At 47.1% G+C, this 26,199-nt stretch overlaps 1 protein-coding gene across 2 annotated transcripts; it reads right to left on the bottom strand.

Annotated features, from left to right (window-relative positions):
* Positions 1 to 126: 126 nt before the first annotated feature.
* On the bottom strand, positions 127 to 26,199 carry LOC132828246 (uncharacterized). 2 transcript variants are annotated; one of them, XM_060845212.1, is made up of 4 exons: positions 26,140 to 26,199; positions 20,098 to 21,337; positions 14,684 to 15,400; positions 127 to 780 (listed from the first exon to the last, which is right to left on the bottom strand). In XM_060845212.1, the coding sequence occupies exons 2-4, from the start codon at positions 21,148 to 21,150 to the stop codon at positions 319 to 321; spliced, it is 2,232 nt and encodes a 743-aa protein (XP_060701195.1). In that variant the 5' UTR covers positions 21,151 to 21,337; positions 26,140 to 26,199; the 3' UTR covers positions 127 to 318. The 2 variants fall into 2 exon arrangements, with proteins under 2 accessions (XP_060701195.1, XP_060701194.1); XM_060845211.1 differs by lacking the exon at positions 26,140 to 26,199 and adding an exon at positions 24,879 to 24,964.

The raw sequence follows: 26,199 nt of genomic DNA, 5'->3' as shown, positions 1-26,199 counted from the left end.
GCACTGACTTGATGAACAATAAGAAAAAAAAACATGGTTTTGGACAGTGGAAGTAATATCTCAAACACCTAATATTCTATATATACACATAGCAAAATACAAATCAAGATCCTGGAATTACAAAAAAAAGTAGAAATTCTTTTATTTTAAAATAGTGACTACTCAACTATTGATTTTAAATATACAGGTACACATGGTCACTACTTTCCCGTGTGAAATATCAAACTTACAGTACTCCTGAGGAAGCGGTCATTAATTTTCCACAAAGCTTATGTTTAACACACTGTTTAATATGTAGTATACAGTTTATTCCAGCAACTACAGTCTACAAGACTCCAAAGTTGAATATGAGGCAGTATCTGAAAGTGAGATTTTCTTCCTCATCTGATCTAGTGCTGCCTGTTTCTCCTTCAGCATTTCTTTGAGACGGTTTATTTTTTCATCTCTGATCGTTTCATCTACCTCCAGTGGATTTGAAAGATCGGCAGTGTTTTCACACTCAGTAGGATGTGATTTATGAAAGGGTGAGGATGTCCTTCCTTCGTTGGTAACCAGACTGTTCAGCTCAAGTGCTGATGAAACTTCAAGACAGCTCGGCGATGTTGGAGGGGAATTTCCATTGTGGACCTTCTCCAGGTTTCCTATGTCAAGGCCCCTACTGGACTCCATTTCAGAATCAGCAGAGGTTTCAGGACCAAGATCTACTTCAGGCTGTTTTCTCCTCTTGGCAGTTACAGACTGATCGATCCAATCCAAGCCTGGGCACCCAGGCTTTTCAACCTAGGCAGAAAAGTGAAGTAATTACTTTTCTAATCATGTAAATGTAGAATAGGACAGTATATGGAAAGAGCTAATGTGATCTCCCTGCCCAACTTACAGTCCTTAAAGTGAAACTTTGAGGCTTAATTTATGATTTTAATAAAATTTGGTTTCTGACCACTTAAAAAAACTCAATGCAAAGAATCTGCCTTCACAGGAGAATCTGTTCAACTGACATTAACTTAACTCCACAAACTAAACCAAAAATGAATCAAACTATAAGAACTCTCAATGCAGATCTACCCAATGTAAAGCACACTTAACTGTTTCCATTTTAGCATACCAACTGTACATGCACCAAGAGCCATTTGAGTAATGAGCTTATTTAGCAGCTTACCTTACCACCTCATCTCTTCCATTTGTGACCTTTTGCAAATCCCCACACTCATAACTCCTGCCTCCCTCCCTCAGTCTTCACTCCCTGCTGTTCCCCTCACTCTTCCACCCCTTTAACTTACAGCATGGGGAACAACAATTATTACCCCACAGGGAAAGAGGGTCCTAGCAAGTGGACGCTGCTTAAATTTAACCCAGATGAGTCGACAGGGACGGATTCTTGTAGCACAAGAGTAATGTCCCTACCTCTGAACAGGCTGATTCAGAAATATCTAAATTAGTTAGAATTGTCAGGAAAAGGCCAACCCCCAAACTGTTCCAGTTGAACAAAGCATAATGTGAGAACATTTGAATTCAAAAAAAACTTGACAGTTGTTCTTAGAATTTAGAATTTGTTTTATTGTCACGTACTCAAATGAGTAGTGAATAGTGCACAAGTCACCACTTATGGTTTCATCTTAGGCAAAACGTACCAAGATACAGAGTCTGAAGTACAAATCCATAGGGAAAAATAAATTAGAAAAATAAAGTTAGCATTACAGACCATGGAATAAATAAGTAAAATTAAGAAACAAGTTCTTCAGAATAACAGTCCGTCCAACCCCGTCCACATTGGGACCTAGCGTCTCTAGGACCTTGACTCCAGACCATGTCAGGCTTCACCTGGAGGCTAGGAGGGTCTAGAATCACCTCAAGGCTGGAAGTCTCTAGTTAACTGTTCCCTGGAACAAACACAGAATACTGGGGCAAGAAACAGAGTTAATGTTTCACGTTGGTAGGTTGAACCTAAGAAATCACGTCACATGAAACATTAAATCAGTTTCTCTCGCCCCAGATACTGACTATTTCCAGCATTCTTCCAAATTGTTTCAGACTTCCAGCAGCCACAGTATTTTGCTTTTAAATGCTCACTGGTGAAGTCTCTGTGGCAAAGTTTCTATCAATCACAGTCCAATCAGCAACATCATCCTGAAAGTTACAGAATCATATAGTACAACAGTAGCACTTCAGCCCATCAAAAAACTAAATCTACATTAGTCTCACTTTCTAGCACTTGGCCTATTAGTCTTGAACATTATGGCACTTCAAGTGTAAATTGTCATTTCCTTTGAGATTAGGTATTCTTGCAATTTTGTCCTGATGAATCAAAGATGAAAACCTTTGACAGCAGGTCTCTTTTTTTCAGAAATACAAGGGGTTCCCAATTTACAACCATCTAACTTGTAAACAAAGAACAAGAACAAAGAAAATTTACAGCCCAGGAACAGGCCCTTCAGCCCTCGAAGTCTGAGCCGATCCAAACGTACTGTCTAAACCTGTCGGTCAATTCCTAGCCATCTGTATCCCTCTGCTCCCCACCTACTCATGCATCTGGCCAGATGCATCTTAAATGAAGATACAGTGCCTGCCTCTACCACCTCTGCTGGCAATGTATTCCAAATGCTCACCAACGTCTGTGTGAAATACTTACCATGTGTATCCCCCTTAAACTTTCCACCTCTCACTTCGAAAGCATGACCTCTCATTTTGAATCCTTCACCCTGGGGAAAAAGCTAGTCTCTATCCACCTTGTCTATACCCTTCAATCTCCTTTTTTCTAGTGAAAATAAACCTAACCTACTCAACCTCTCTTCCTAGCTTGCACCTTCCATACCAGGCAAAATCCTCAAACCTTCTCTGCACCCTCTCCAAAGCCTTTTGGTAATGTGGTGCCCAGAACTGCACACAGTATTCTAAATGCAGCTGAACCAATGCCTCGTAAAATTTTAACATGACTTGCCAGCTCTTATACTCAATACCCTGTCCGATGAAGACAAGCATACTATATGCCTTCTTGACCACTCTATCCACCCGTGAAGCAACCTTCAGGGTACAATGACCACTGATACTTACGAGCGCAATCTCAAACATGGGTGTAATTTTCGTATTCCCAATTCCTCCGCTTCTGCCCCCAGGAAGACTGGTTCCACCAAGAACACACCAGATGGCCTCTTTCATTAAAGACTGTAATTTCCCTTCCCATGCGACTGAAGCTGCCCTCAAACTCTTCTCATCCACGTTCTACACCTCCGCACTCAAACCCCACCCCTCCAACCGCAACTAAGACAGAACACACCCACCAACCTCTGCAGAAAGCGCATCATCCACCGACATTTCCACCACCTACAAACAGACCTCACCCCCAGGGATATAGTTCCCTCCCCACCCCTATCCACTTTCCACAAAGACCGTTTCCTCTATGACTACCTGGTCAGGTCCACGACCCCAACAACCCAGCCTCCCCTCCTGGCACCACAGGAATTGCAAAGCCTGCTCCCACACCTCCCCCTCACCTCCATCCAGGGATCCAAAGCAGCCTTCCACATCCAAAGTTTCACCTGCACTTCCACACATCATTTATTGCATCCGTTGCTCCCGATGCAGTGTCCTTTACATTGTGAGAAGGTGTCCAGTCTCCCCAGAGTGCTTCAGGGAACATCTCCGAACATTTTAGCTACCCCTCCCACTCTGCCGAGGACTTGCCCTCACGATCTTTGGACTTGTTCCAGTGGTATTCAAACACAGGAGTACTGGCTTCACCAACCAGTGAGCGGCACAGTGGCACAGTGGTTAGTACTGCTGTCTCACAGTGCCAGAGACCTGGGTTCAATTCCCGTCAAAGGCGACTGTCTGTGTGGAGGTTGCACATTCTCCCCGTGTCTGCGTGGGTTTCCTCCGGGTGCTCCGGTTTCCTCCCACAGTCCAAAAATGTGCGGGTCAGGTGAATTGGCCATGCTAAATTGCCCGTAGTGTTAGGTAGGGGGTAAGTGTAGGGGTATGGGTGGGTTGCACTTCGGCGGGTCGGTGTGGACTTGTTGGGCCGAAGGGCCTGTTTCCACACTAAGTAATCTAATCAACCAAAGAAAGGCAGTAACTGACAACTACTAAGAGGTTTCCTCACAAATGATTGATCTGATACCAGGACACCATGTGGGGCTTATAGTCAATGTTAGTGACACTGAAGGCCACACTTTTCTAACAGCACATCATTGTCAGCAACTCTGGTGGGTCTGTCTTTCCATGTGATAGGACATGTTGTGCAGCCTGATCCAGCAATAGCAATGAAAAAATCTGGAACATTGGAGATTTCAAAAGACTTTCTCTCCAAAATGTTGCAAGTGGGGACGTTTGCTAATGTTTTTTGCTTCATTCATAGGCCAGCATTTATCCCTAACTGACATTGAGAAATGTTTAGTGAGCTGCTTTCTCAGGGTGTTGAGACACCAAGTGGTGGTAGAAAGAGTTTTGACCCAGTGATACTAACAGAACAGTAATATAGCTTCCAAATCACTACACCAAACGAGCTGTCGTGGTTCAGTACTATAACTCACCACCACTTTTATCTAAGACAATTAGGAACGTACAATTGATGACCACACCTGTGAATAAACAATCCTATACAGTGCTAAATTGGAATAGGCCACATTGTCAGGCAGTGAGAGATAACCTCCCCTCTGAACGAGTTAACATATATAAACGGTGCTGCGAATTCATCTCCATGATTGTGACAAAGCCCAAGGGCTGAACACACTGCTGAGTGACTGCACTCAGAACAGGAAGCTGATGTCTGCGGGAGGCCAGCCCCAATTAAAGTTTGCTTCAACTTCTGAAAGAAGGTGCATTTTTACTGCTGCAGATGTTGGAAATGGTTGACAGAGACTCTCAACACAAACAAACCAGAAAGAGGGTCCCAGGTTCTCAGCATTGAAGATATTAGTGCAGGAGGTGGAACAGAGAAGAGAAATAGGTCGCCGTTCAGCAAGAAGCTCTTTAAACATGCTTTGTAAATGCTTTAGAAGCAGACAACCAGCCTCAACACCACATCATCTGACCCCAAAGGAGTAAGTATTATATTCATTAGACTTCCCAACACTTAAGTATAATCAGGATTGATACATAAAAGCTCATTTTAAATGTGTATTATTTTTAAAAGCCTAACAACCACATACAACTTCAGATTCTACATTCCTCTATATAACAGCTATATTGTCCAGCACAATGCAATATATCCGAACTGTTTGCTACACTTGCAGGAATAAGGCAGCATATGACAACTGGGGCCAGCAAGGAACCAGTAGAAGACATGTAAGGCTGCAGGACCTCATTTCCTAGCGTAGATAGTGCTCATGACTACTGGTGTCGATGAATCCACTGAAGCAGTGCGAAGTGCTCCAGGAAGAGAAGAACTTTCTGGCATTTTGTATCTTCTCAATCCCATTTCATTCCACAATCTAGTATGAACTACAAAGTGCAAGTGGTGTAACTCTGCACCTCTTACTTTCCATACAGTCCTCCTCCCTCCATTTATATTTTCAGACACACAAGATGTCCTGCCTGGCCAACCAGTAGTGCCCGAGATTAAAGGGTCAGAATAGCACTGCTCAGAGTAAAAAGCAGGCCTTAAATGATGACAATTTGGCAAGTCCAGGTGTCCAAACGGACCAGGAGTGCCCTAGTTCAATGATCACAAAGTGAGCAAGCAAATGGAACAAGTATATGAAAAGTTAAATGGTATGTTGACTTTCATCAGAAGGGATTTGAATATACGAGTAAAGGTTCACAGCCTTGGTGAGATTTCACCTGGAGCACTGGTCTCCTTATCTAAGGAAGGATATATTTGCTATAGAGGGAGTACAACAGAAGTTAATTAACCAGATTAATCCCAGAGAATGGCTGGATCATCTTATGAGATGAGGAAACTGGATCTAGATTCTTAGTTTCAAAGAATGAGAGGTGATCTCATTCAAACTTACAAAATTCCTACGAGGCGAAGGTAAACAAGCTATTTCCCCAGGGATATAATCGGAGGATAAGATATGGGGCATTTAAGACAAATTATGAGGAAGTTCTTTACTTAGAAGATTGTGAATCCATGGAACTCTCCATGCAAGACAGCCATGGAAGCTCAATCATTGAACATGCTCAAAACATTAATTGATAGGTTTCTGGAGCTAAATGACATTGAGTGTTATGGAGATAGTACAGAAAAGTAAGGTAGCTGCTCAGCCTTGATATAATTGAATGGTGGAACAAGTTTGATGGGCCAAATGACCTACATCTGTTCCTGTATTTCACTGTCACAGCATCTTACACCTGTAGCTTCCAGCTCCAAGATTGATGTACCTTCATGTATCACATTAAAGCATGGGCGAGTCACCAGATATGGACTACCCACAGCAGGTTTCCCCACAGGGCAAAGTTGCAGACAATTTCGGCTGTAGCATAGTTAGATCAAGATTTTTTTAACTTGGCCTACTGGAGACCTATCAGAAAGCCTGTTGTCACAAGGTCATGGAGGTGCCTGGTTCCAACTTGGCAATGACTTTGTACTGGACTTACAGCCCACCTTTCCAAAAGAGAAACAGCAGCCAACTGCAGGAGCACATTTACAGATCTAACTGATGCAGTGACTGATGGTCGAGCCCCAGTTTCCATTTCAGCAAAACTAAAGGTCACCCAATATCAGAACTGGCATTCAGCTTTCGACTGTTGCCAACATGCCTGCAGATACAAGGTGTCAGAAGGGCTTGCACAGCCACAGATCAGTAAAGCAATCTGTCCTCCAACAGGGCAATGGTAGCTGCTGCTCTCTCAGGATGACAATATTATGCCCCAATTAACGCCATTCTTGCCCAGACAGAAATGGGGCAATTTTATGGCAGAACTCGAAGGATCTGCTCAAGGTTTTGTGCAAAAGCATCCACGATTCTCCAAAGTACCAGAGTCAGAGTTTTACAGCAGGGAAAAGCGCTCTTCGGGCTACTGTATACACCAGTCTTTAAACATCTATCTACTCTAATCCCATTTTCCAGCACTTGGCCCATAGCCTTGGAGCAATGACATTTCAAGTGCTCATTTAATAATTTAAATGTCTTGAGGATTCCCATCTCTACCACCCTTTTATGCAGTGGATTCCAAATACTCACCACCCTCTGAGTAAAAAGATTCCGCAAATCCTGTCTAAACCAGCTTCGCCTTATCTCAATTGTGCCCCTGGTTATTAAACCCCTCTCCTAACAGGACACGTTTCTCCCTAGCTACCCAGTGTTTGCCATACAGAACTTTGTGCACCTCAATCAAGACTCCCACGTCAGCCTTCTCTGCTCAAAGGAAAGCAGGCCCAGCCAATCTAGTCTCTCTTCACAGAGCACGCCAGCCCAGACTACATCGTGGTAGACCCTCCTCTGCATCCTCAGAGTAGACAGACTTCCAGTCACAAAAACAACTTTCAACCACAAGACTCTGCTTCTTGTCACTAAGCCAATTTTGGATCCAATTAGCCGTGGGTACTTAGCTAATTCAGTCTTCCAGTGGAGTACTGTTTGTATTATTAATAAAGTGCTGCTGATAATGTTAGATGAGGATTTTCGTCAAGTGAACACTAACGGTCTGCAATAATGGGTTGCAAACAAGTGTGCAACTGTGATCTAGGAATACCTTTTCAGGGTAACTACAGTGCAGTAAAAGGGCACAAATGGTGGCTGGATAAACTGTCCCTCCCTCCTCCAGTAATTTTCAGGTCATACAGGACGCAGCAGACCACTATGAAGTGCAAAATTACTCTACAGCACATACTGCAAGACTCTCCCACTATCCAGACAACAAAACTAGTTGTTTCAGGATGCCAATGTTCTGCTTCACCACAAAAAAGTTATGTCCACCTATGGCTGGGTGTCAGAGCAGAATCATAAACCACAATGTGGGTAATCATCGATTAAAAGGAGCCACCAACGAGTTCAACACGGTGGTTCAGATACGGTGAAATGACACACTAGTGTAAGATGAAAGCATCATGACTATTGCCAAATCAGAAGGTATTCATCATCATGACAAACTGACTTCAGTCGCACATCAACTGCACTTTCAAGGAATGCAGCCTTGAGATTGAAGTATATTTCCCAAATGAGAGGCAGCATCCACAGACATGTTCAGCATTAGAAAGTTCATTATTTGGAATCCTCATGTCTCCTCCATTGCCTATGCAGAAAACACAAAAGTACCTACGTCTTGTGCACAGGGCTTCAGTGGCCTCTTGGCAACGTCACCATTTCCTGCCTAGAAGCATTAGTTGATGTAGAAATCAAGGCCCTCAAGGATCTAGCAGCAGCACAGAGATGATCCTGCTCTGTAGTTGCAGTTTCAGTTCAAGGAAATTATGCAATTCTACAACCACTTCCTTTTTGAAACTCAACTGCTTGCAGACACTGCTCCAGGTTGAGTGGTAGATAAGCGCTTTCTGAAGACAGGAGGTTTATAAGGCCTTTTTGTTGGGAGGCTTTCACCTTCAAATAGCTTCCCATTTTTGGTGCTGCTACACCACTTCTACATCCCAAGAGGAACTGCAATGTTATCCTCCATGACTGGGAGCAACCTCTTCTCAGAAGCTTTTCTTATGCACCCCACTCCTTCCAAAGTGCATCACCACCCCTTCAGATAGAATGATCTGTCAATTTTTCTACCTCTGTAGCAAACCAAAAGGAAGTCAAATGCACATTATATGCAATTTATATGGTGATCCCTTTATACAGTGGCAGTGAAGGTATTGGCCTGTAGCTAAGAGACTTTAAATGAGAGTGTTGACAGGATAGATTGGTGCAGCATGCACTAAACTATTGAGAATGGATGCTTTACCATCTTTTTTTCCCCAAATGAGCACAGCAGCACAAAATCCAACATTGCTCGAGTTGAATTTGCAATTGTGGAATCAGGGAACAGGTAACAGAATGGATAGAGGAACAAAGTATAAAACAAAGTAGAGCAAAGATGAAGGTTAACTTCAGAAACTAGCAAAGAGGAGGAAGTGCTGTACCACAAGAATAGGAATTTGGACCACTATTACTGCTTTTCTACTAATGATTTTGGACATGGGGATTGGAACTGCAAACATCGCTGTATTAGGGCATTTACTTTTTCCTAAAAAAGATGGCAATTAAAAAAACATTGATACACCTACAGAATGGTCATAAAATTGGTAAATTACATTCAATATACACGTGTCAGCGCATTTCAGTTAAATTGGACACTGTGGTTTGGGCTCAGATTTCTACAAATTGTATAAATGATTTGGATGAAGGGACTGAAAGTATAGTTGCTAAAATTGCTGATGTCACCATGATAGGTAGGAAAGTGAGATGTGAAGAGGATATAAGGCGGCTACAAAGCATTATAAATAGTTGTCCAATCTATTAACCTATCTAGGAGCAAATGGGAGCACGTGGGAAAAATGTGGAATTATCCATTTCAGCAGGAAGAATAAAAAAGCATGTCACGTAAATGAACAAATTGCAGAATTCTGAGATGCGGAGGAATCTGGGTGTCCTCAATTACAAAAGATTAGTATGCAGGTACAGCAAGTAGCTAAGAAATCAAAAAGCTTGTCATTTACCACAGAGGAATTGAACACAAAGGTAAGCAAGTTCTACTTTATTTAGATTAGATTACTTACAGTGTGGAAACAGGCCCTTCAACCCAACAAGTCCACACCAACCCTCTGAAGAGCAACCCACTCAAACCCATTCCCCAACACGTAATACTACAGGCAATTTAGCATGGCCCATTCACCTAACCTGCACATTTTTGGACTCTGGGAGGAAACCGGAGCACCCGGAGGAAATCCACACAGACACGGGGAGAATGTGCAAACCCCACACAGGCAGTATAGAGGGCATTGGTGATATCTTTCTAAGTTCCAGTGAATGTAATAAAAGGTGACTTGATTAAAAAATATGAAATCTGAAGGGAGACGGCAAATATAAAAAGGATGTTCATTCTTGTGAATCTATAACGAGGTGACATTGTTTAAAGACAAGGACTTGCTATTTTGAGTGTGTCAGGCAAAATTCTTTTCTCAGAGGGTGACAAGTCTTTGAAACTCTCTTCCTCAAAAGGTAGTGATAGCAGAGTCTCTGGACATTCAAAAAGGTAAAAAGTAAAAACATTCTTGATAAGAGGATGAGGGGTTATCATGGTGAGGCAGGAATGTGGAGTAAGGTTAAGGTTAGCCACAATCTTACTGAATAGCAGAGCAGGCTGGAGGGCTGAGACTTCCATATCTGCTCCTAATTTGTGGACCATAAAGAGGTTGGAAATAAAAGGGATTCCTCTTACTCAGAGTGATGAATCTTTGGAATTCTCTATCCCAAGACAGCTGTAGCAGCTCAGTCACGAACAAACTCCTAATAAAAGAGTTTGGTAGGTTTCCAGATATTAAAAACATTGAGGGACCATGCAGGGAAGTAGATTATTCGGAATGATTACACTGAATCGATGATAGAGCTTGAAGGTCTGAATGGCCTACATGCTCCTATTTCTTAAGTTCTTAAAGTTAATAGAGGATCAAAGGATTCTAGAGACATATAGACACACAAACTACAAAAGAAGGTTAATAAAGCTATGAACCAAAGCACTGGAGCCCATTATTTTCCACAGGGAATTAAAATCTAAGTACTACAGATTTTTAGTCAGATTGCACTTTTGTAACACACACTGAACCTTATATTTTACCAAGTGTATAGAGGTATTATTTTGGTGCAAAATAGATTTACAAAGATGATACCAGGACTGAAGAGATTGAACAAGTTGGTGCTTTTCTAAAAGGAGTACACTCCGAGTGACCTGAGAGAGACCCATTTCCAAAATCTCTTCCTGCTCTCAACATTCTGAAGTATCAGGTCTCATCCAATTCTGCCCTCTTGGGCAGCCCCAATTTTCATCATTCCACCATTGATAGTGCAGCTTTCAGCTGCCAATGTCTTAATCTCTGCAATTTCCTCACTAAACCGATCTCCCTTCCTTGTAAGATATCCCTTAACCTGTCAAAAGGGACATTTTTGTGTTGCAACTGTGAAATTCAGACCTGGAAAACTTATACACAGCAGAAACAGGACAGTTCCATGCAGTGTAAACTAGGGAGTTGCTAACTGAATCTACAGCATGTCTCTCACTAGCAGTTACATTATAAGTACCCCCAAAAGAAGACAAATACAAAGTACCAGCACAGTTTGCTCCAGGTGAGCTGTAAGTCATTTGCAGTTTTCCCTTATTTTCACCCTGTTGACCAAACAGCCTTCAATGAATCAAAGAGAAGTGTAAGTAAGGGATTTTGAGTGAAACCAATCATCGCTCCACCTTTACTAACTGCTCCAATCCACGAAGTAGCATATTAAAGAACCCGGTGTAGGGATTCTATCTAAAAAAAGTCAACTTCAGAGTAAGCAGTTTCCAATGAAAACTTGGCTTCATGCTTGGGCTTTCAATTGATCCTACATTAGCTCCTTTTTGCACAGAAGACGACAACAAGCTCAAGAAAATATTATACATGCAAACACATTTTCGATCGTTCATTCCAAGGGCAAAATAGATGTATTAAAAAGTAAATAAACCAGCATAGGTATTGACTCATCTTTGGCACTGATACCTACGTCACACACCCAAGTGGCGAAGCCAGGCATGAAAGGACATTGAAGATTATAATTTGTGCTTCTCTCCAATATGTAACCATCTGATCATAGGAGGAGCCCAACAGAAGCATAACAGCAAAATCAAAAGTAAAAGTTAACTTGATAAAGAAAACAAGCTAGTCACAGAGGGAGAATCATATACTGAACAGGGAAATAAAGGATAGAATTTATTGATGGATCTAGACAGATAGCTATATGCAGAAGTGGGTGCTGCAGGTGCTGGAGATCAGAGTGGCGCTGGAAAAGCACAGGTGGTCAGGCAGCATCCGAGGAGCAGGAAAATAGACATTTCGGGCAAAAATCAGCCCTTCCTGAAGGGCTTTTGCCAGAAATGTCGATTTTCCTGCTCCTCAGATGCTGCCTGGCCTGCTGCGCTTTTCCAGCGCCACCCCAATCTCGACAGATAGCTACATGCATTTAATTGAATGTTGATGAATATTATAATAACCCATGATTTTTCTTCATTAGCTACACTCCACATGCCATCATAGCCTGTTTATTTAAAAATCAGCAGATCAGCTATTTTACATAATGCAGACACCTCACCGCTGCAGTGCCAGCAATGACATTGTAGGTATACGGACAGCTGCAGGGGCAGGGGCAAGTACTGCCATTTTGCAACAAAAGATATCTCCTCTGCCACTACACTAGCAAAAGAAATCTGCACTGCTGACATCATTAAATATATGTATATGCACCATTCCACTAATGCCCAAAGAACCCTTGCCACCCTGCTTGCTATTACCCTAGTTATTCCACTCCCAGTTTCTCTCCTGAAGATGGTGAAGAGAGAAGCAGCATGGTGGTGAGTGGGAAGAAGGTAACGAGGGGTAGAGAGCGAGCAAGCCACAATCCAGAATTTGAAATTATTTTAAACATCCAAAAAAACCCTATTTCATTGCTTTTGTTCCTTCATGCAGGCAGCTCACTGTTGCAGTGCTGGCAGTGAGTGACATCACGGGCAGTGATTAATGGGTGGCCAGTGTCTCTCTACAGACACAGCAGCAGCAAACACGCTCTTGACTAAACAATAATCATCATAAAACCAGACACTTGCTGAGGTAATTACCATGAGAAAGTTGCAACATGGGAAATGAAACTAAGACAGCCAAGAGCAACATTCAAGGCACAGGGAAAATCTTTATCTTCTATTGGAATATTCCCATAAAATTTCATCATGGACACCTTACATTGACCAGCAGTAGTGACTCTTTCTTCGAGTTACAAAGGGGAATAAAAATCCAGCCTATCTAGAATGTTTTTGATATCATTATTACATTAATGCAAATATATTTGCAGCATGGTGGCTCAGTCATTAGCACTGCTGCCTCAAAGCACCAGGGACCCAGATTCAATTCCCACCTTGGGCGACTGTGTGTGAAGTTTGCACATTCTCCCTGTGTTCGCGTGGGTTTCGTCCTGATGCTCCGGTTTCCTCCCACAATCCGAAAAAGATGTGCTGGTTAGGTGAATTGGCTATGCTAAATTGCCCGTAGTGTGCAGGTTAGATGCATTAGTTGGGGTAAATGTAGGGGAAATGGGTCTGGGTGGGTTACTCCGGAGGTTCGGAATGGGCTTGTTGGGCCGAAGGGCCTGTTTCCACACTGTAGGGAATCTAATTTATTTTCCACTTTCATAGGTAGTAGGTCATCAGTTGGGATGGTTTGCTTGACTACCCAATATTTACATGTGGGAATTCCAAAGGGGAAGGTTTTGCTTGTTTATTCAGATTCTAAAATTAGCACCAAAACAAGGTGTCAGGATTTAACTGGATAATGCTTTCCCACTACAAAAACAAGAGTACAGAAAGAGAGCAATTCATTTTACCACAGTCCTGTCCAAGAAGGGTCTCTGACAAAGTAATCAAAGTGGGGCATGTACCTACCTTCACCTTGAGGAGACTCAACCCATGCTCGATTCACCACACAAGATTCAGAGTTAAAATTGTTACTCTACGCAATAAACCTCTCAGGGACCAGTTAACCGTATGTGAAAAGCACGCAGCACAGAACCTTTGTCCAGCGTGTGCCCTTGGAATACTTCTATAATTTTGTTACAGACTTGGGTACACCCCACCCCAACCCTTGAATTGGTCAGAAGGGCAAATAATTAGGTGGGCTGACACTATAAAGATTTATTTTGTAAGGATTGATGATCTGGGATAAAAGACTCATTGTTGACAGTCACCAATTAAAGTTTTTAAGTGGTCAATTAGTGACAACTCAAGAGCCTCATCCTATCACTAGCCCAATTAACCTTGTTTCTGGCTATCAAGAAAATTGGCAGCCTCTCTTGTAAAATGACACAGCCTGCTTGCCAGGTTGGGGGTGCTCACATACCCCAATCCTCACTGCAAGTCACCCCACAGCCCTGGTTTCTCTAATCCCACTCCTAAAATATGTCACATCCCTTCCCATCGTTCCGGTCCTCAGCATTGCTGTGCAACCAGCAGCCTCAACCTTAAGTTATGCTGCCCTTCTCAGTCACTGCAGTCTCTGATTGGCTTGCACCTTCAGGCACAGTGAGATGTCAGTACCGAGGAAGGAACTGACCAAGAAGGCCACCAGGTGACAACTTCAGTGTCTGATTGACACCTTACTCAGTAGGCGCTCTCTGTGGGTCAGGCGATTGCTCACTCATTCCGAAGTATCACCACACTAAATTTAAAAAAAAGGAACATTCTGGCCAATGTTCTGAATATCATTTTCCTTTGAATCTTTCTGGATCCAAACAAAGTCACAAGTACTCCAATCCTGATGGCAGAATTACTTACCAATCCATTCACTTAGAATACTATCAATTCCCTTCCTTTCCATTCTGATCGAATGGTGAATCATCGGCATTAAGAGGATATTACCACTGCTATACAATGAACAACAAACACTAAGCCCCCAAATCCTTGCAAACTTTCCGCAATGAAATATGGCCTGATATGCTCTCACCTTCTCTAATTTCAGTTTCATCTCTCTCAACTTTCCCACACTACTGAATATTAAACAGATCACCATATTCTCAGTAAAAATAAATACCTCTTTCCTCTTTCTTTGGCGTTTACTATGGTCTCCCTCTTCAGATTCAGAAAGAGGGTCCATCAAATCTGCTGAACTCGAACTCACAGCAGGGTCTGAATGTTCTCCAAATTCCACTGTGCTTGGTATGATGTTAGAATCAACACCTTCTAATCCTATTGTGACACATGTTTTGGAATAATTGTGACATTCTTCCAATGTTAGTGAACCAGGCTTCAAGATTGCTGGGCACTTCTCCAGTTTTGGTGGGCTAAATGCTCCAGACACGGCTGCATATTCTTCCAATGGAAGTTCTTTGCACAGAACCGGACATTCTTGGGATGCTATCACATCAGGCACCCTCAATGCATCCAGACCTCCTCCTAAATCTGCCTGGGCAGACTCCTTAAAAAGCTTTGGACACTCTCTGAATTCTGTTGGATAATGCTCTCTGATAAGCTCTGGACATTCCTCTAGTTTTGCTGGACCAGGCGCCAATGATTGTTCTGCACACTGTTTCAAATCCATAGGATCAGACTTCTTAGAGAATTTTGTAATGTATTTCATGCAACTTTCCAACCGACATCCTGAAATTTTAGTAAGATCAGCACAAGATAGTCTGTCAAGGCAAACTCTGACATCAGAATGGATTCCTGCTTTTAACAACAAGTCTCTGTCCTTAGAAAACCAAGGGTTGTGAGCACATTTTCCTGAAAGGAGATTTGATAATTTTATAACCTGTGAAAACAAGAGGCAAGAAGTTTAGTCAAAGAATTGAGTTAGAAAACATTACAAAATATACAACTGCCCCAAAATGTCTCAATAACCATCAAAAACAGTCATTTTAGCAAACTAAGAAATATATTTCCCTGCATTCATGAAGACGTGTCAAATTATACAGGGAAACAGCCAATTCACTCGTTATAATAAATGGCGATGGAGGGAGGAAAAGAATCACTGCATACTCAGGTACATAAAGTTCATGGGCAGACAGAAATTCTGAAGTGTAACAAACTATTTTCAGGCTATGAATTCAGCAGTTTGTTGATCCAATTACTCATACACTGGTCCAAAAGAAAAGAATGAGAACACAATGCAACCTAACCAGTGTAGTTTTACAGGTGCCCAAAATATTAAGTGGCTGAGCTGCATTTTTTTCTAAATAGCTTTGAATGAGCACCGGTATCATTCTTTATTCTTTAATGAGATTTGGGTGTCATTGGCAAGGCTAGTATTTATTGCTGTTTCCGGATTTCCCCTTGAATTGAGATTCTTGCTAACGTCTTTTCAGAGTGCAGTTAAGAGTCAACCAGCGAGCGTGCATTCACGTGTAGACCAAGAAAGGACATCAGTGTCCTGATTAATCAAATAGCAAGGGCTGCAGAGAGATCTTAAATTAATTGAGGGGAGTTTGGGGTCTGGAGAGGAACAACAGAAGCTTACAAATCAAAAGAATGGTGCATCATTACAGGACAGGTATGTGGATAACAATACACAGAGTGACACAAGATGATACAGAATGAACAAACATACAAAAACAAAAGATGGGGGAGTTGGGGCAGGAGGTTGGAAGAGTGAAACTGTAAAATTAATGGCTTTTCACTTCAAGGGTATTAGCATTTGCAACAAAATAAATAATGGTACATATATGGATTAATAGATATGATCTTACAGCTCTTACAGACGTGGTTACGAGGAGATCAAAGCTGGGAACTGAATATTCAGGGATATTGATTTTTCAAAAGGGCAGGCAGGGAGAACAAGTCAGTGAGCTAGCCTGTTTAGTACAGGATGGAATAATTACAAAAGGAGGAAATGAATTTGGATCAGAATTCATATAAGAGGCGGCATAACATTGAAAAAGGGGAAAACACTTGAGTAGTCAGATAAGCTCTGTAACAGCAGCTATATTTGTGGACAGAATAAATCAGGAGATAATGAAGACATGTAAAAAAAATAGGCAGGATATCACAGGTGACTAATCTTCATGCAGATTGGCAAAGTCAGATTTGACAGGTCTAGCCTTAAGGAAGAATTCATTTAGTTTCCTAGGTGGATCTAACCAGGGATCAGGCTATTTTGGATCTGGCAAAATGTAATTAGGCTAGCTTAATAAATAATCTCAGTGTAAAGATGCCCCAGAAAAGTGAGCATAACAGGCTAGAATGTAACATTCAGTTTGAGGGAAGGAAAGTTGGGTTGGAAACACCTGTGGCAAACTTGAATAAGGATAATTACAAAAGAATGACAGCAGAGCTAGCTGAAGTGGACAGAGAAAGATCAGCAGCAAAAATGGTTAAGGAACAATGGATAAAGTTTAAGAAAGTAATTCACTGTTCGCAACAAAAATATCCCAGTGAAAAAGGAGGATTCTAGAAAGGGGATTACCTAAGCACGGCTCAGCAGGGAGGTCAAGAATAGCATTAAATTGAAAAAAAATCATACGTGGTAAAGATTATCAGTACACCAGACAGTTTAGTAAAAAAAGCAAAATATGACCAAAAAAATAAAGAAAGCAAAAATAAACTATGAAGCTAAACTTGCAAGCAATGTCCAGGTGGACAGCAAAAACTTGTTTAAATATGTAACAAGGAAAAGAGAAACCAAAATTAATGAGAATGAGGTTAGGGGAATAACAATATGGATCCTTCCCACCCTCGTAATGCTCTCTCCTACTAACTCTTCCGACACGCAGAAGATACAGAATTTGGAACACACACATCAATAGGTTCAAGGACAGCTTTTTCCCTGCCATTAGATTGACGACTGAACTCTCCAACTTCAAATAACATTGATCTTGCTAATGTTGATCCTGCTTTGCACACCTCCTGTATGGTGTAACCTGTTATGCTTCATTCTGTTCATGTTTTTTCACCCTAATCTCTATGTATTGCATGCAAACAAAGCTTTTCACTGTACTTAGGTACACATGAGATTAAATCAAATCAAAATCAACTGATCAAGATTTTTCATACTCTTGAGAACCTTCTCCACTGTCCATAAAATCACCAATTTTGGTGTCAACTGCAAACTTACTAACCACACTGATTCTCTCATCCAAATCATTTATATAAATGATAAACAAAATTGGACTCAGAACCAATCCGTGAAACACCACTGGTCAAGGACCTCCAGTCCGAAAAATAACCCCCCACCACCCTCTCTTAACTTAAAGCCAATTTTAAGTCCAATTGGCAAGCTCACCCGGAATCCTATGTGATCTAACTTTATTGATTAGTCTACCATACAGAACGTTAGCAAAAGCTTTACAAAAGTCCAGGTTAACCATGTAAACCACTTTAATCAGCAACCAGCTGGACTTACTTTAGAATCAGTTATTATTTAGTTATACTTTTCAAATCAGTCATCACTTAACATTATAATTCAGACACCAACAGTTGACATTTCAACAGGTTGAAATAGAGGTATTTGCAGACAAACTGACAGAAAATAGTAATGGAAGAAACCTATAGCTAAATTGCAGGAGGTGATGAAAAATAATTTCAGGTTTAATACAAAACCAGTATATACCGCGAAAGGGCAAGAGCTTAACTTGCCAAATTAAAAAAGACCATAACTAAAAGGTATAAAAGGACAGAGCATCGCAAAGTACACAAAATAGTGCAGATCCAGGGAATTAAAGATATGTAACTAGAAGCAAGGGAAGACAAAGACAGAGGGAAGGAACTGCGTTAAAGGGTAACTAGTGTTTTATGATTATATGAGTGGGGGAGGGGGAAACAAAGAAATAGTAGTCAAGAATAATGCAGCCGTTGAAAAATAGATGGGGCTAATACTACAAGTTAAAATAAGTTAGCACACAGTCTTTCTGAACAATTAGTGTCTGTTAATCATACAAGAGCAACAGGACATTCCAGGGAAATTAATATTCCATTTAGGACTTAAATCCATTAAAATCAACAGTAGCATAAAGGGCTTCAAAAATTATAATCTAAAGATGGGCAAACTTTCATGACCTGATAGCTTTCACTTTTAAGTTTTAAAGAAGTGGAAAAACTATAGATGTTATAATCTGACAAAGTTTTCTTCCAAGTGCAAATTTGAATATAATTCCATTATTTAGAAAGGGAGTGTTTAAACTGGTTAGTGATAGATCTGTCATGGCAAGCTCACTGGAATCTCTAATTAAGGTGGTGGGTGTCTATGAACGTGATTACATGGACTCCCAGAAAGCATTCCAGTAAGATTCAACATTCAAGACTACGAGGCAAAACACAAAAACAGAAGGAAATTTATACACCAGACAAGAAGTAAATGTGTTATATTGGAAATAATTGTCTTGGAGCTTCACACATGGAACAATCCAGAGGCTTCACATAACATACTTAACGATGTATCAAATAGTCATTTATGATATGTAATGTGCATGGGGTCCTAGTATTATGAAAGGACGTCAATAAGGTGAATGGGCACACAAGTGTAAATACAGGGAAGTACTAGTTGGGAGTGGAAGACAAAATTCCAGACTTTTTTAAAAAAAGATCAGGAATATAGCTGAAAAACCATCTGTGCTCCAGCTGTGAAAATCAGCTTGGTACTGAATGAAAAGCACGCTTTTCTGAGGCTCTTCAACACTGACAGAGTCAGTAGCTAATTGATGCAAATGCACTGAAAGCCTCCACATCATCTGAGCATTGGGCTTGTCGACTCTCACACATCAGCTAATGATCACAACACAGCAGTACAATTTCCAAGCCATACATTTAACCTAGAACATTGCAGCGCAGTATAGGCCCTTCAGCCCTCAATGTTGAGCTGACCTGTGAAACCAATCTGAAGCCCATCTAACCTACACTATTCCATTTTCATCCATGTTTATGGAATGACTATTTAAATGCCCATAAAGGTTGGCGAGTTTACTACTGTTGCAGGCAGGGCATTGCAGAGACTGAATGTTCTGCTCAGTTCTCGTTTATTCTAAGTCCAGACTGAAATTGCCAGCAGATGGCACTCCAGACTTATTAATACTGAACAATGGCTTTTGAAAAGATTATTTTTCAACCGATACTGCACATTTGATGCTTTTACCCATAGGTGACGCAAGAATATAGGCAGTGAAGCAGTAATTCAATGTGCCTTTAAGCCAATCAATAATAATTACAGTGCGAATCAAAAAAGCACCTATTAAAGCAGCTTTAGATCCTTGTCTTATGAGTCATCTTAACACCCACTGCCCACAAATGAATTATATTGGAATGCAATATCCTATAGTGAATAATGGTTGTTTATCCAAGGTTACTAATAGCACTGATAACCTGATAAGAACAGGAATCGCTAAACAATCTCACCACCCATTACAACAACAGGCACCCATTAGAACAAAAAGCTCAATTCTGATCATTGGCTGGATGGTCCCACAGCACCCATCTGTACAAGTGTATACATGTCAGATACTTCTTTTCAAAACTTTTCACCTCTTGTCCCAAATTCGACCCATTCTCAACCGGATGTGTACTTGTGCTGTGGTCAGCCACGTTAATCCCACGAGAATTATTTGAACATTTATTTCTCTTTACTCGCTTTTCTTTTCCTTTTGTGTCACATTCATGGCTCTTCTCAGGCAAATCACCATCCTGTCTGGTGCTTGAAGTATGAAGCAAGTTACGACTGGCATCAATCGTCTTTGCCAGCCTCTCTCCGTCAGCATGGACCGCCTTTCTGTCACGTGATCTTGATTTCCTTCCTTGTTGCCGTCCTTTTTCAGCACCAGTGGGAATCTCAATCCCTTTCTGGGCTAGGAAGTATAGCTGTCCATCAAAGAGGAGCAGTGCATTATCCTTGAATGAACTCCCAAACTTGGTTTCCAGTGGGCTATTGCAGTAAGCCTTCATCAAGCTATCCACGCTGGCGCCCTTTGCTTGCTGCCTCACGAATGTCTTCAGCACCTGAGAGGCCAGATTGTCACAAAACTTTACAGAAACGGGTGTGGGAGTGGAAGCACATGCCTTACCCACTCTGCTCGCCTTGGTGTCCTGTCTTCCTGAAGATTCTTTGCTGGTTGCCTTGGTCACCGGTGAGGCAGTAGGTGTTTCCTTAGCTGGAACATTCAACCCACCAGCCCCCTGGGTCAGTGGTAACGGTTTAGGTGCCAAAGGCAAGAGGCGATTCGCCTCAGTCACCTTCACTGGGTTGACCGGGTAAATATAAATGGCCGTGGTGGGTTTGCTGCTCTCCCCACCCTTGGGCAGGTTGTTCGCTCCTCCAAAGATCTTATGTTGAACTGCAGTAGGCAATGAGAACGTGGATATCCAGCGAACCTCAGCATTTATTGGAATCTGGATGTAGGTGCCAGGGCTGGATACACCCTGCGTCAACCCCGATCCACTGATGGGGGAAGGGCCAGCAGCTGAACGACTTCCAGGAGAGGCAACAGAGGAATGAATTTGTTCGTCAGCGCTGGCAAGGCTGCCAGAGGGCTTTGGGATATGGGTCACCTGGGGCTGAGGATCCAGCTGGTTTTGGTTCATAGCTCCCGTGGATGCAGCCACCTGGGAAGAAACGTGCGAGTGTCAGGTGATTGTTAGCTGGAGGTTCTCCACAAAGCAGAAAGAGCCAAACTGTACACAACCTACACGTCTTGTAGGCAACTTGGTGTTGATAGGATGAAGGATGGGCTTCTCTTTAGAATTAAAACACGGACAGCGTAGCTAGTTCCTAAGAGCATGAAAAGGGAAAAATTAATTGTAGATACTCTCCAAAATTGACAAAATGTACTATAGTAGAGAGCAGTAATATATAGCCAAAACAATTCAGCTTAGAGCAGCAGCGAACATAAAAAATCCAAGCAAATAATCCAATCCAAACAACGACAATTATTCCACGTTTGGGGGTGGTGGGAAGAGGTAGAGGGGCGGGGGTGACAGGTGGACGGGCGGGGGCAGAGGCGGAGCGGGACAGGTGGACGGGGGGTGAGGGAGAGGGGGAGGGGGGAGGAACGGGGGGAGGGAGGAACGGGGGGAGAGGGAGAGGGGGAGGGGGAGGAACGGGGGGAGAGGGAGAGGGGGAGGGGGAGGAACGGGGGGGGGAGGAACGGGGGGGGGGAGGAACGGGGGAGAGGGGGGGGGAGGGGGAGGAACGGGGGGAGGGGGGGGGGGAGGGGGGAGGAACGGGGGGGGAGGAACGGGGGGAGAGGGGGGGGAGGGGGAGGAACGGGGGGGGGGGGGGGGAGGGGGAGGAACGGGGGGGGAGGAACGGGGGGAGGGGGGGGGAGGGGGAGGAACGGGGGGAGAGGGAGGGGGGGGGGGGAGGGGGGAGGGGGAGGAACGGGGGGAGGGGGGAGGGGGAGGGGGGAGGGGAGGGGGGAGGGGGAGGGGGGAGGGGGAGAGGGGGAGGAACGGGGGGGAGAGGGAGAGGGGGAGGGGGAGGAACGGGGGGAGGGGGGGAGGAACGGGGGGGAGGAACGGGGGAGGGGGGGGGGGGGAGGAACGGGGGGAGGGGGGGAGGAACGGGGGGGAGGAACGGGGGGAGGGGGGGAGGAACGGGGGGGGAGGAACGGGGGGAGGGGGGAGGAACGGGGGGGGAGGAACGGGGGGAGGGGGGGAGGGGGAGGAACGGGGGGAGAGGAACGGGGGAGGAACGGGGGGGAGAGGGAGGGGGGGAGGGGGAGGAACGGGGGGAGAGGGAGGGGGAGGGGGAGGAACGGGGGGAGAGGGAGGAACGGGGGGAGAGGGAGGGGGGAGGGGGAGGAACGGGGGGAGAGGGAGGGGGGAGGGGGAGGAACGGGGGAGAGGGAGGGGGGAGGGGGAGGAACGGGGGGAGAGGGAGGAACGGGGGGAGAGGGAGGGGGGAGGGGGAGGAACGGGGGGAGGGGGAGGGGGGAGGGGGAGGAACGGGGGGAGGGGGAGGGGGAGGAACGGGGGAGAGGGAGAGGGGGAGGGGGAGGAACGGGGGGAGGGGGAGGGGGGAGGGGGAGGAACGGGGGGAGGGGGAGGGGAGGAACGGGGGAGAGGGAGAGGGGGAGGGGGAGGAACGGGGGGAGGGGGAGGGGGAGGGGGAGGAACGGGGGGGGAGGGAGGGGGGGAGGAACGGGGGGGGGGAGGGAGAGGGGGAGGGGGAGGAACGGGGGGAGGGGGAAGGGAGGGAGGGAGGGAGGGGGGGGGGAGGGAGGGGGGAGGGGGGGAGGGAGGGGGGGAGAGGGAGAGGGGGAGGAACGGGGGGGAGAGGGAGAGGGGGAGGGGGAGGAACGGGGGGAGAGGGAGGGGGAGGGGGGAGGAGAGGAACGGGGGGGGGAGGAACGGGGGGGGAGGAACGGGGGGGGAGGAACGGGGGGGGAGGAACGGGGGGGGAGGAACGGGGGGGGAGGAACGGGGGGAGGGGGAGGGGGGAGAGGGAGGGGGGAGAGGGAGGAACGGGGGGGAGGAACGGGGGGGAGGAACGGGGGGGAGGAACGGGGGGGAGGAACGGGGGGGAGGAACGGGGGGGAGGAACGGGGGGGAGGAACGGGGGGGAGGAACGGGGGGGAGGAACGGGGGGGAGGAACGGGGGGGAGGAACGGGGGGGAGGAACGGGGGGGAGGAACGGGGGGGAGGGCGGGAGGGAGGGGGAGGAACGGGGGGGAGGGCGGGAGGGAGGGGGAGGAACGGGGGGGGAAGGAACGGGGGGGGAGGAACGGGGGGGGAGGAACGGGGGGGGAGGAACGGGGGGGGAGGAACGGGGGGGGGGAGGAACGGGGGGGGGGGAGGAACGGGGGGGAGGGAGGGGGGGAGGGAGGGAGGGGGGGAGGGAGGGAGGGGGGGAGGGAGGGGGGGAGGGGAGGGAGGGGAGGGAGGGGAGGGAGGGGAGGGAGGGGAGGGAGGGGAGGGGGGGGAGGGGGGGGAGGGGAGGGAGGGGGGGGAGGGAGGGAGGGGGGGGAGGGGAGGGAGGGGGGGGGGGGGGGGGGGGGGGGGGGGGGGGGGGAGGGAGGGAGGGAGGGGAGGGGAGGGAGGGAGGGGAGGGGAGGGAGGGAGGGGAGGGAGGGGAAGGGAGGGGAGGGGAGGGGAGGGGAGGGGAGGGGAGGGGAGGGGAGGGGAGGGGAGGGAGGGGAGGGAGGGAGTGAGGGGAGGGAAGGGTGTGAGGGGAGGGAGGGTGTGAGGGGAGGGGAGGGAGGGAGGGGAGGGGGGGGGGGGAGGGCGGGGAGGGGAGGGAGGGAGGGGACGGGGGAGAGAGGAAGGCGGAGGGAGGGAGGGGGGAGGCGGAGGGAGGGAGGGGGGAGGCGGAGGGAGGGAGGGGGGAGGCGGAGGGAGGGAGGGGGGAGGCGGAGGGAGGGAGGGGGGAGGCGGAGGGAGGGAGGGGGGAGGCGGAGGGAGGGAGGGGGGGAGGGGGGGGGGAAGGGGGGGGAAGGGGAGGGGGAGGGGGGAGGAGGGGGGAAGGGGAGGGAGGGGAGGGGAGGGGAGGGAGGAAAGGGGGGGGAAAGGGGGTAAGGGGAGGGAGGGGAAGGGGAGGGGAAGGGAAGGGGGGGAAGGGAAGGGGGGGAAGGGAAGGGGGGGGAGGGAAGGGAAGGGGGGGAGGGAGGGGGGAGGGGGGAGGGAGGGGGGAGGGGGAGGGGGGAGGGGAAGGGGGGGGGGGGGAGGGGAAGGGGGAGGGGGGGAGGGGAAGGGGGAGGGGGGGAGGGGAAGGGGGAGGGGGGAGGGGAAGGGGGAGGGGGAGGGGGGGGGGGGAGGGGGGGGAGGGGGAGGGGGAAGGGGGGGGAGGGGAAGGGGGAGGGGGGGAGGGGAAGGGGGAGGGGGAGGGGGGGAGGGGGAGGGGGAGGGGGGGAGGGGGGGGAGGGGGAGGGGGGGAGGGAGGGGAAGGGGGGGGAGGGAGGGGAAGGGGGGGGAGGGAGGGGAAGGGGAAGGGGGGGGAGGGAGGGGAAGGGGGAGGGGGGGGAGGGAGGGGAAGGGGGGGGGGGGGGGGGAGGGGGGGGGGGAAGGGGGGGAGGGGAGGGGGGGAAGGGGGGGAGGGAGGGGGGGAAGGGGGGGGAGGGAGGGGAAGGGGGAGGGGGGGGAGGGAGGGGGAGGGGGGGAGGGAGGGGGAGGGGGGGAGGGGGAGGGGGAGGGGGGGAGGGAGGGGGAGGGGGAGGGGGAGGGGGGGGGGGAGGGGGGGCTCTGAGCCGCGGGCTGGCCGTTATGTCCAGGGCCGTGTCCGGAGTGTTTGCGCGCACCCTCGGCGCCATTCCTCGCTGTCGCCGCTGCCCGCTCCGAGTCAGGCTCGGGCGGTAACACGGTGAGGCCCCGATTACCTGGTGACGGCGGCCCCCTCCCCAGGCTCCGCCGAGATAGCAGGCCCAGGCCCAGTCAGCGCTCGGTGACCGGATCAACCTCACTGCGCAAGCGCACCTGCGCGGCCGCCCTGTCAATCACCGCCTGGCGTCATCAGGGCCCCGCCCACTTGTTCACGCCCTTTGTCAATCGGCCTGGGAGGGTTGGGCAATGACACCTGTCAATCAGACTGTCTCCTGTCGTGACAGCTGTCAATCAAACCCGGGGCTGCGACACTGCACTCCACATGCAGAGTCAACAGGCTAGGGGACCTGCTGCTGCTCCTCATTCCCATATCCAAGTGGACAGCAACCATTTCAGGAAGTCAGAGAAATTTCGAGAAACATTGCACAGCCGAGGGTTGGGATCCAGAGGGCCAGACAGCAACAGGGTGTATTCCCGGGAGGGGTAGGGGGTGACTGGAACCTGGGACACGGATACACAAAGGGCTAACAGTTGCAAGAAAAGCATTGGACAAGAGCAAGGTCTCATGTTAGAAATTGACGGGCTTGACCAAAGGAAGCCTATGCTTTCAAACATCATAAAATGCTCGTGAGACAGTTGCAAACAAAGCAAAGTCACATACTACTGGGTAAATGGCCAAACAGGCCGGTTTACAGGGAGGGAAAGGAAGCAAGGTGGGGATAATAAGGATGGGAGTCCAGCGCCGAGGCCAGGTGGACATAGCCAGTCAAGTTCGAGCAAAAGTTCGGTTTGGGGTTCAGTTGTTCAAAGACTCCGGATAGGAAGCAGTTCGTCGCCTCCTGACCCGGTGAAAACACCGAGGAGGCTGCAGGGGAACGCGGCCATCGAGGCCGGGTTTCCATCCAGCAGGTCCTAGCCGTGCCCACCGGGTGGTGTCCACTCGTACCCCGCTCAGCCACAGCACGGCATCGGGGGGGGGGGGGGGGGGGAAAGTCAAATGCAGGATTCAGTCCCAATCTATACCCAGACTTAACACGGAGATCGGTTTTTGACACCAGGACATGTAACTGCTACACCGTGTTTACAGAGTGCGCTGTTGCATTCTTCAGGAAAGTGACTCAATTGTGAGTTTCAGCTCCAGTTAAAGTTGCTCCGAATTCCTTCCGGGCTTAGTATTTTTTAAATATACAGCTTTTTTTTCTCTCTCTCTCTCTCCCAGTTAAATTGCACCGTTTTGTTTTGATTGTCGTTGGATATAACCACGTCTTAATTGTTTAAAAGGCGGGACAGAAAGAGAGGCATTCACTTTGTACTCACCCATGCGGCGCTGCAGCCAGTGTTGCAAATGCAGCTTGCCTGGCCTATTGTTTCTGCTGC

This window comes from Hemiscyllium ocellatum, chromosome 26 (assembly GCF_020745735.1).
Source record: "Hemiscyllium ocellatum isolate sHemOce1 chromosome 26, sHemOce1.pat.X.cur, whole genome shotgun sequence".
NCBI lineage: Eukaryota > Metazoa > Chordata > Chondrichthyes > Orectolobiformes > Hemiscylliidae > Hemiscyllium > Hemiscyllium ocellatum.
The sequence above is the reverse complement of the archived record's forward strand: the minus strand, read 5'-3'. Positions and strand labels throughout refer to the sequence as shown.

Excerpts from the sequence above, each read along its gene's own strand:
- LOC132828246 (XM_060845212.1), bottom strand. The coding sequence starts at position 21,150 with ATGAACCAAAACCAGCTGGATCCTCAGCCCCAGGTGACCCATATCCCA. Across the intron at positions 15,401-20,097 it reads GGTCGAATTTGGGACAAGAG|GTTATAAAATTATCAAATCT; the intron begins GTGAAAAGTTTT and ends TTGTTTTCACAG. Across the intron at positions 781-14,683 it reads GCCAAAGAAAGAGGAAAGAG|GTTGAAAAGCCTGGGTGCCC; the intron begins GTATTTATTTTT and ends TTTTCTGCCTAG.